Source organism: Daucus carota, chromosome 4, assembly GCF_001625215.2.
Source record: "Daucus carota subsp. sativus chromosome 4, DH1 v3.0, whole genome shotgun sequence".
NCBI lineage: Eukaryota > Viridiplantae > Streptophyta > Magnoliopsida > Apiales > Apiaceae > Daucus > Daucus carota.
In genome coordinates this window covers 36,652,315-36,663,632 of record NC_030384.2, presented here as the reverse complement: position 1 = coordinate 36,663,632, position 11,318 = coordinate 36,652,315, and the positions used below count along the sequence as shown (strand labels likewise).

The following is an 11,318-nucleotide window of genomic DNA, read 5'->3' as shown; positions in this document are numbered from 1 at the left end:
TCCGTGGAAATTTTTAAAGAATGGTTGTAGACGGACATGATCCTTATTTTTTTCCCGGTATTCAACCTGCAAACCAATTCTATCTATAATTTTTTATTCATTTTTTTCAATAACCCTCGAGATTATAATTGATGAACTCACATATACTCTAGTCTCAATGATGATGCTACAAAAAGAACAAAAAAAAGAAAAACTATTGTAAGGTGCGGCTTTGCTGTGGAACTATGGCTATACTCTAAGTTAGTTCATGAACTTGCGGCAGTTAGAAGATTTGCACAAGCAAGGAACTCTAACTTCTTCACACTCGTCAGGATCAAACAAGTAATCATACCTGCCAGAAAAGGAAAATATGCTCAGCGACATAAATTCCCATTTGAGGGATGACACACAAACATACAGATGTATAAATAGATAGACAGGGAGTTACGTTAATTCATCACCAGCAGACACATTTGTCTTGGCAATAAGAACAATACGGCTCTCATCAGCACCAACACTCATTATTCTTGCATAGCAGTTCGGTGCACACTGTTTGCAACAGATGAAAATGTATAGGTAAGGACAACATAAGGGTTTTTAAGAGTGTCTCTGCTGGTAAATGTTAATCAAAGACAACTTTTTAATACTGTAGAAAATGTCAATCAACATTATCTATACTATATATTATTATAACCAGAATTGGGTTTTTTGGTTATCCTTTTTAATAAAATCCATTGGATCTATAAAAGCAAATTGATGACAACCATTACATCCAATACCAATGAATATTATATGTTAAATTCAAAAATCACCAAAGTTAAAAGGTTCGAATCCTATTAACAACATATTAAATTCAAAAAAATTAAATATATGACGACTTAATTTATACTTTACTATTAACATTACACTTCGACTAAATTTATATATAGTTATATAAACACCGTCAAAAGTATATAAAATGCTAAAGGAGACCTGTGCTCGGGACTCGGGTTGTACGCTAGTAATTTTCATAATAAAAAAGATAGTTCTTTGTCATTTATGGATTTTCACTATGTCAAGGTTAGCTTTGATAACATCAGCAAGCTATAAAACCTCAGGCTACAATATATTGGATAGTTTTAAGGACGATTCTTATTTGGTCTTCTTATGTATCGACGATAACTAGATATCCACACGTTAAGATTACAGTATGAGCATGATACTTTTGAACTTACAGAATGGTTTATTAATCTTGCAATGTTTCCTTTATCTGTAGCATCAACCACGACTTCTTCACTGATCTTGAACAACTGCAAGGTAATATCAGAAAATATGCTCTTTCATTTTCAAAGAATAAGACACAAACACATCAATGTTGACCCCTGTCTTTCTTTATATCGAATAAGGAAATAAAGAGGATAATACTTACATAGCAGTCTTTGCCTTCAATGCGGTAGCGCGCCTCTCTCAGATCAGCCACACTACCCCTAACCTGTTCACCACGATATTCTAGAACCTGCGATCAACCATCAGATTCATGAGCCACTATCACAAGCGCAACAATATTTTTTTTAGAAGTGACAGAAGTGCATATTTGAACAAAAACGAAAATAAAGCCCAATTTCAAATAAACTGAAAAATTGTTGATGCAGGACAAAAGCAGCTTGAAACAATATAGCAATATAGAAGACTCCAGAAGCTGATTATATAGTTCTATATGTTGTGTTGAAATAGGATAAGAATCTTTACTTATCTATTACCTTTTAGAGTTTAATTGGAGAGCTTTTATATATATGTATTCCAGCTTGTATTTTAATCAGAGTTTAAACATATAGAGATTTTCTTGTGTTGAATTAAGAATCCTCTTGCGAGAGATATTTCGAAACCCCTGAAAGCAAATATTAGTTTCCATACTGTTTCATGCTGCTTTTGTCCTGCATCACCTGTTCTTTCATTTCAAGTATGAATAACACGAACTCTGATATATTAAAATTTAAAGGTGCTGCACTAATGAACATAAACATACACTGAACTAAGTGGTGATCCCCACCCCCCACCCCCACCAAAAGAAAACGAATAATAATGATCATTGCATGTAGCGGAGCAACCAAATTAAAGTTTTCTGTGTACTTTTTATGCTATACTTCACATATACTTGAAACTGTGTGCATGTTACTGATACATATATGCTCTCAAGTGGAAAATGCCAGATTAGACCACAACACTTCTGACCAGCCAACAACTTCCATGTGTAGCAGTTTGAGATGATACTCCCAATTTTTCAAGTGAGGCAACGTATGATAAAAAGCATATCTTGCAGTTGTTACTTTACAGTACTAACCATTTCTCCTTCTGGTATGTCTCGGCGTGCAAAGAGGCCCCATCCATGTATGCCAGATCTACCAAAGCAAACCCGATCATTTTCGGTTTTCTGGATCAAAAAAAGATAAATCAAAGTTAAAAATTGTATCAATATAGAAAAAAGTACAAACAGAAAGATATGAACTCTTGCCTGCAAATGTCGTAGTCGTTCTCTAAAAGTAGAAAATGGCTCAGGCTCTGCAATATTCTGGTTGAAACAACAACAAAAATAAGTGATTTATTTAATGAAATCAAACAAGGGAAAATGCTCACAAATGAGAATATTACTCTAGTACTGTTCAGTTTCTGTATTGAAACTAAAGAATGACGAGTGGGTCCTGCAACTCGGTGAGCAATAGGTTCTTCTATTTTCTGGCAAAAAACATCAAGGAGAGGTTAGTATTGTTTATAATCACAAGAACATACAGTAGGAGCAAGTTTCAGTTCTCTAGATGTTATTTAATCTTCGTAGGAAAGTATGAAGTATCTAATTAACCTAAATCTTGCATAAGCTAAGAACTCCAAAAGAGCGTGTAATTAGATAGACTAAAGTTATCACATTTGCTCACATGGCAGTGTCTGCGCTTATGGCTTGTTTGGTAACTCAGATTTCATTGCAAATTCTGGATTTGAACAAATGACATGTCTGTTTGATCAAGGGAATTTGGATTTGATCAAATTCCAAGTCATTTAAATTCAAGCAAAAGTTTGAGAATTCATGTCATCTGAAATGAATTCATGTTCCCAAACACAATCTTGAGGAATAAAGAAGTTATGTAACTACTCGGGCTTAATTATATCTTAGTTTTCATGCAAACCCTTCCTTTTGGAGTTTTCGTTTGTCAAAACCATGTTGGCACATATGTCCCATAAGAACATATGATGATATAAAGAACTTTATACGGCTTGATTAATGAAGTTATTCTTTAAAAAGATTAAAAATGACTTCTTCAGTTATTCTTTATATACATCATGTAAGCAAATATTACCAATATTCTTAAAATTCAAGGTACCTTGTTGTTTAATCTCGTAAAGACCCGACATCTAGCAGCAGAGAATGGTTCAACGTCAATGGGCTCAACACTAGGTGATTCTTGAAGCTTCAGTCTGTTAGAAATCAGCCTCGAACCATTTTTCTTTTTATTTTGAAGTAGACTTTTAGTTGAAAAAACCCCCGAAGGAGTCTGTATAATTAGAACTGTGTCCGGGTCTGGAGCTCTGCATAAAAAAAAACAAAATCAACTAGATGAGCAAAAAATAAAGTGAAGTATATATCAGCTTGAGCTTTGTAAGACGTATTATTAGTGGGCATAGCTAAAACTAGGGGAACTCTTTCACTTATCCAGTAATTTTGTATGTCGTTGTTAGCGTGTATATTTCATATTTCTATTTTTTAAGAAGAGGAAAACCCTGCCTGTGATAAGCACAATATGAAACCATTCTCGTGATCTGCTTCCCATTTTTTTCCAAGGTATGTAACTGCAAATAAAAAAAATGCTTCTCGTAAAATGTCATCAACACCAATAAACACAGCATCACAAATCTCATAAACAAATTTCAACTGATATTTTAAAACAACAAAACAATCATGACCGGAGATATAAATAAAGAGTAAAATCACCTCCATGCGATACCCTGCCCTGGAAGCACACATTGCATGGTAATAAGTAGAGCACTTGGAACATTTTGTACAGGAACCATGGATTTGCTTACATATTACGCAGATCTGAAATCAAGAAATGATCAACTAAGTTTAAGCAGTGGAAATAATATGTATGGGATACACTAGAAAAATAAAGTCCAAAGAAATCACAAACTCCGGAGAGCCATAGTAGATAACTGGAAAATGTGTAATACTGATTATCTACAATATTTTCTGGAATAAAACAAAATTTAGTAGAAATGGCAAATTATTAAGACTTCCAGATCCATTTGAATCGCTCAGATGACGTCATAAAAATACTGTACATGTTTAGTTTATGTGTGCAGCTTAAATCCATTGTGCAGCTTAAATCAGCTATTACCTTCACAAACGAGTTTGAAGGAATTCTCAAAATACCAAGTGCCGGTTCCATCTTTTCATCACTCGCGAAAGAGACTTCAGGTTGAAACCAAGCGCATGTGATATGAACCCACAAAGGTTTAACATCAGTAGGTTTTAAAGCACCTCCTTGAAAAGAAAAGGATTGGAGCCAGGTTAGTTCAATTTTTATTTTGAAGAACAGCGCAAAATGAATACAAGCTTATTAATGATTTAACAGTTATCATACAGAAAATGAGAGCATTTAAAGCCTTCACCACCTTTTACTGGACAGAGACAACACTCTCTTTCAATTTCAGGTGTCTCGCAAGATCGGCAGACCCATGACGTGAAATCTCGAACATTTCTCACCCCATAACACTCTTGATGAACTGCTATTTGACATCTGATAGAAATAATTCAGCCATCAATTATATTTTACACAAGCATACCATAAATAATATAATCCCTTTCAGGATAATATGTGCAATGTTACTAAGGCATGTGAAGGGGTTCACAAATAATGCAATAAAGTTGCAGCTCTCCTTTCTTTCAGGTTTGACATATTTAACAGTTTCCATTTTTTAAATATTTTTCTTAACCTGATGCAGATAATAATTTTGTTGTAGTCCCAGTCTTCAACCCATCGACATACAGCACAACGTTCTGTTGTCCACTTTGCGCACACAGGTTCGTATCTCTCTGTCAAAGGGAAGTACTAGAGAAGTTAGCCTAGTTGATGGTACACAGCTAAATGGACAAAATAGTTGATATCCAATTCATCTAATATAACAGTTGTGTGTATACCTTGCAGAAAATCCAATAGTTTTTGCTTCCTTGCTTTTTGAGAAGGACGCTTTTGAGAATTAACAGGAACAAGGCTGCGCTGATGATACTCTGCTACCTGCAACATCTGTTAAAACATATGTAATGTTGTTAGAATCTTATGCAAATGTTCATATGTTTCCCACTGAGAGATCACAGACTCACATTAGCGAATATAATTATTACTTCTGATAAAGACAGCATGTATATGGAAATGTTCGAAATACATAATCCTAGATTAGCACTTTAGTGACGTCGAAGTCTCTTCATCTATGATATAACATTTCTAACAACAAAAAGGGAAACGAAGAGCTCCCTGAGAACACTTTTTAGAACCACGACAAACGAAATGATTATCATAGTTTTCAACAATCAGGTCCGTAACTGTAAAATATATGGAAAGAAATAAATTATGGAAGAGCTTCCATAATGTTATACACGACGAGTTGGATCTGTCAGTTCCAGAAAGTATGATTAATACTGACTCTGTACAAACAAATTCGAGATATTTATAAATTTTAACCGACATTGAATAGATGTCTTCTTTAACTGTTCTTAGTTCATAGCAGTTTTCAATTCTTTATACAAAAATCATATCTATCTATATTATATCAATAAGCCAGAATATTGAAAGTTTGGTTGATTGGTAGTGTGGTGGTTATAATATAGCCATTAGATTGATTAAAGCAAATAGATGAGAGACATTATATTTAACACAAAAGAATATATAACATTTTCCTATCTTAAATACTACAAAACGTTTCAAGTTTGGATCCCGTCAATGACATATTAAAAAATTAATTATATATGTTATTAGTTCCAGAAATAAAACATAACTTGATATAAAATTAAAATATTAATTACATTATAAGTTTATTAAAACTGTATACTATTATTGTAAAATTAAAGAAAATTATAAGATATTAAAGATGACCCACTTATATAAAGAAAATTATAAAAAAGAATTGAAGAGTTATAAACTACTCTATATATTAAGATGTAATTTTCAGAAGTCAGCCTCTTAATAGCAGAAGTTGGAAAGAAGTCAATAACCAAACCGATCCAAGAGTAACAAATACTTGATGAATAAAATGAATCAGTGATATATAGGCTATTCATTTTAATGCACCAAATTTAGATCCATGTCAATGAATACTTGAACAAACATAATGACACAAATAGATGGTATACGAACCCATTGCTCCAACGCTAACATGGAACCTTTGACCCTGACACTAGATTTCCAATTTTTTGTTTTGGAACCCGTATGCCGTTCCCACTCACTAAGTGCCTTCTTCTCAGTCCCACAATACCCACACTTACAGACAACCCTGCAATGGAAGGGTATAAAGTAGAAAGGACAAACGTGAAGAAATGATCAGATTTATAAACACACGGAGTTACAAAGATGTAGTTGAACTATAGTATCACTTTTAAGCAGATAAAATTTGAATTTTAATCAAGATGGCTACATGGTAGGATATTACAAAGGATATCATCAAAAGCGATTCGTCATTTCTAAGTACTCAAATGTAATAACAGAACATCAAGTTACATTAACTTACAAATGAAGGCTTGGGAAGTATATGCCTTCCACCCCCGAACATATGACAGTAACCTTGTCGGGTAGAATTGATTGATCATTCTTTCTGAAATTTTCAAAGGAAACAATTTAATTGTCTTAGACATTAAGATGCAAAACATCCATGTTTTCATGGCCACACATAATTACAGGTAAAAATAGCCAAGGAGTTACCTAGTTTTTGCTTGAAAATTATCTGAGTCTGATAACTCAAAATTAAAATTCGCCTTGCATCGAGGACAGTAATAACCGGAGGTTCCCAGGTCCTTAAGAGATAAACTACTTTAGAAATATAACCAAATGCTAATAATTACTCGCTTTACTATTTTAACATTACAGTTGACAAACAAAGATTTAGATAGAACAAGTCAGAGTAGACCTTCAGACGATTTTTGGGGATTTTGTCGCACTCCGCATGCACCCAAATTTTGCAGCTATCACAGCGCACCTGATTCATTTCGAAATATTCAAAATACAATAAAATAGATATCAATGGAAAGTTACAGACATAAAAAACATAATGATCACAAGACAAATGAAGATTTTTAGCGCCTCACCCAAGTCCCCTTGTCTGAGCGATTCCAAGTCTTTTTGCATATGCCACAACATTGTTTGGGTTTTGCGAACTGTAATAAGCAACAACAACAAGACTTTAATATAATGCAGCAGAAAACATATATACACACATTTATAATGACACTGTTGATAATATTAACAAGGAAAGAAACAAACCCGAGCACAGGTATTACATAACAGGCGTCCTCCATTAGTATTGTCAGCTAATTTTGACGAAATGCTAGGAGAGATATTCAAGCCACAGCGTTCACAGCGCCCTGTGTTTTTCGTATCACAAGCTTCCTGCACAGAGATTGAGTAATTATGAAATGGATGTTCAAAGGGAGACCATTGTCTCATCTCAGAAAAAGGATTTTGTTTCTTGAAGCTAATCCAACCTATGTTGTTGACAAAAAATAATTCAAACCAAGTCTAAAACTCAACAACAGAGTCCAACACTTTCTACAGAAGATATCTCAGCTATATCTTGCTACAGATACCAAAAGCAATGCTGATTTCACAACTATGCCAATGGTAATGACATTGACAATTTATATATAAGATGAGAGCCACTTGCCTGTTTTTGCGAGTCGCATTTTTTATCTCGATTTCCAGTTATCTCTTTTTTGATGCCTCTAGATATTGCCTCAAGATAATCCAAATTCCCGGCTGCCGCGTTAATTTCCACCATCAGCATTTCAGTAAATCCTTGTTCTGCTAGAAATGCCTCCTCAATGGCAGATCGGAGATCACCTGGCTTGCTGTCATTCAGTTCTGTCTGCCCCTGGAACCTAAACCAAGTAAGAGATTGCCTGAAGTTTAGCCTCAACAGCATATTACATGCGAGGAAGATTTTTTATTTTTTCATAAATTTGCTGGGTAATTAAACTACAGCTTAACTGTGACAAGTAACTGTAAAACTAACACACCTGTCCACATGTTCTACAAACGGAAATATCATTCCGTTTTTTATCCAGGCATAGTCCTGCACGCCAATATATAATTCATAATATAACATACTACAAAAAATATATTAGTGTTATTCATGTAACAATAAAGTAAGATGTATTGTCTTACCCTCTGAGTTCCATTACCAGAGTAGCCAAAAAACATAACACAAACAGTACCATCAATGCGAAAGCTCAGAACTTGTTGGGGAGCCTGTGTTAGTGGATCAAGGACAATAGCTGGCCAAGCCGGATAGTTATTCCCAGACATTGCCCATACAATATCACCCGGAGCAAAGTCATCTTCCCAACTTTTCTTCTTAACATTGTCATTGACCATGCTACCATTAACTTCTTTCATTGAAGATATCTTATCCCTGCCTGAACTTGAACCATACTTCCTCCTAACACTTCGAGGCTGTAGCTCATCTTCTTCCGTTTCTTCCTCCGTCGTTTCTGCCTCCTCCTTAATTAACAAGGGCACATGCTTACTCACAAATTTACCATCCTGATTTCTACATTTGACAGTAGGTCTCTGATTCCTAGAACTATTACTCCTCCCTTTAGGATTGAACTCAGGGTCCGAATCCAACTCCCGAACAGTTACTGTACTCTTCTCCTTCTTCCAATTATCGAGAACTGAATCATTAAACCGCGACGGAAGAACCTGAATCCTCCCTCTCGAAGTCCTGACTAATGGAGGCTTGGGAGGAGCCTCAATAACTACTCGATCAAGACGATCATTCTTCACATATTCTTCTTCTCGTTCTTCTTCTTCATCTTCATCTTCATCTTCTTCTCCTACGGTATCCTCTGATTTGGAATCGAACTTATTCAAAATCGAAACATCCGTGCACCACTCCTCAATCTTCTCAGTTTCGCAATCACCGTTAACTAACAGAGGAGGATAAATAGGTTTATCATATTCTTTCAACGGAATTATACCCACGGCGATTTCCCCGAGGAGATGCAGGGGATAATAACCGCTTAACTTACGCTTCTTCCGAGTCTCCGAGTCTTCATCATCTGACTCAGTGAGTCGACACCGCTTTAAACTCGGCATTACTGATTTCAAGCTCTTTTTAATTATCATCCTCTCTCCCTCCCGCTCTCTCTCTCTCTCTCTCTCTCTCTGGAGAACGAAGTTAATTTACTAACCGGAGAGATAAAAATCTGAAACGAAACCCTAATTCGCAATCAAGAACACAAAACTAACGCGGCAAAACTTCAAAGATTAAAATTATCACGTAATGAGATCGAAACTAACAGGAAATCAAAAATAGGATTGAGAAAGAGTGAAGATGATGAATAGGGATCTGTCTCTGTTCTAGAGCTCTCTCTCAACTGCCATCGAGAGTCGATGAGAGAGATAAACAACACACCAATTTATATATACGTATATATGTATGTATATATTGAGTGTGTTGGAGTATTCAGCTAATAAATTAGCGAAAATAGTTGGAAAAAAGGCAGAGGAATTGATAAAATTGATGGGGAAAATAAAAGGGGAGGTAATAGATACAGAAAGTGTATGTATAGGTTGATATACTCTGAGCCAGAGAGAGAAGGAAACAAGGGTAGTGAGTTGTTAAGTTGAGTCAGCGTTATCATTGTTGTAATACACACAGAAATGGGTAAGTGTATAAAATGTAGCATTGTTTTGACGTAAAATCGTAATGCTGCGACGTGGTTGTAATTTGTAAATCTCGGAATAATGCTCGAAGCATTGTAATCGATGAATATAGTTGACATGTTTTAAATATTTTATGGTCGGACAAGGAATTTCTTCGGCAACAAAATAATAAAGGTTGCGTAAATTTTGTTCCGGCTAAGGTTTTGGGCATTGTGGTGGCGTGATAGGATTGATACTTTGTAGTATGATTTTTTGGTTTCGGATTCGAATTGGATTATCAGGTTGATGCTGTGGTTTGTAACAGAAGAAATTGCATGGTCTTGTTGGATGTTGAGGGACGTGAAGGTGGAATTGCATATTATTTGAATTTGGTTCTATATATATTTGCTAGTGTGGTAGTGGTTATGGCGTACGATTGTACGATGGGTTTTGAAAGATGATTTTTTTTTTTTTTTTCTAAAATGATGAAAAAAAGATATTTGGAGATGGGCCGGTCGATAAATCGCGTGGAGCGATTATATTTTGTACCGAAAGGGAGTGATTTATTGGTTGGTTGATGGATAGGGTAGGTTGGAGAAATGGTTAGAAAATTAATGGAAGCTTGTTGCGTTTTGTTAGCGATCATTTAGGTGTCACGGAGAATTTTCCGGTGGGTTGCCGGAATAAGGATTTTGTTAAAGAGTCGAGATGGGACAATTCCGGTGAGGAGAAAAGTAGCAATAGAAAAAATGAAAGCTTATTAGACAAAAGACAAGGGGTGTTTTGCATTGAGATGAATAATAATTGGATTAAAATAAAATAAAGTTTAAGGGGATGTAGCTTGGTGGGCGTGAGCATAGAGGTACGGGACACTGGTGGTTGGATTAATTAATCGGTTATGCGGCGGTGGTATTGAACCAAAAAGTGGGAGCCGCGGCGGGGAAAGCAAGAAATTCCGCCGTGGAGTGAGTGGTGTCGCTAAGCGGAAGCGCCGCGGTGTCATTAGTGGTACAATGACTCGATGAGCCTGCGCCTTCGTTTATCGTTTGCTTTTTTTGAAAAAGCAAATAGCGATACGATGAAAAAAGAATAATTAAGTTGAATTGCTCGTTGTCTGATCATTGATGCATTACAGTCGCAGAATGGTATTTTCAAGATTTCAAGTCCACAGATCAGACTACATAATTCAATTCATTTTGATTAAATTTGTCTTTATGATTAATCAAAAGTATGTCCCCTTTCACAATTAGGTTAGTTATATACTACCCAAACGCCCCCGGCAAACACCTAAAATGGAGGTAGCCAGATGATCTGCTGGTCAAATGTGTTAAACGACTTCAGCTCACCCTTCATGCAAAATAGAGCCACCGGCACCGGTATTTAAAGTAAAGAAATAGATTTAAAATGAGATGTAAATAAATAAATAAAATGTGTAGAAAAATAAATAGAAATCCTCAA

At 35.4% G+C, this 11,318-nt stretch overlaps 1 protein-coding gene across 2 annotated transcripts; it reads right to left on the bottom strand.

The window, feature by feature from the left end:
• Positions 1-60: 60 nt before the first annotated feature.
• On the bottom strand, positions 61-9,805 carry LOC108218500 (histone-lysine N-methyltransferase ATX4). 2 transcript variants are annotated; one of them, XM_064091816.1, is made up of 23 exons: positions 8,379-9,805; positions 8,231-8,286; positions 7,875-8,092; positions 7,479-7,600; positions 7,304-7,372; positions 7,126-7,194; positions 6,921-7,012; positions 6,730-6,813; positions 6,360-6,495; positions 5,147-5,252; positions 4,942-5,041; positions 4,621-4,745; positions 4,344-4,489; positions 3,941-4,045; positions 3,734-3,798; positions 3,333-3,537; positions 2,608-2,691; positions 2,471-2,527; positions 2,300-2,389; positions 1,388-1,474; positions 1,194-1,268; positions 428-528; positions 61-331 (listed from the first exon to the last, which is right to left on the bottom strand). In XM_064091816.1, exons 1-23 carry the CDS (start codon positions 9,339-9,341, stop codon positions 241-243), a joined length of 3,246 nt encoding a protein of 1,081 aa, XP_063947886.1. In that variant the 5' UTR covers positions 9,342-9,805; the 3' UTR covers positions 61-240. The 2 variants fall into 2 exon arrangements, with proteins under 2 accessions (XP_063947886.1, XP_063947887.1); XM_064091817.1 differs by having other exon boundaries at positions 2,608-2,693; positions 3,338-3,537.
• Positions 9,806-11,318: the final 1,513 nt, after the last annotated feature.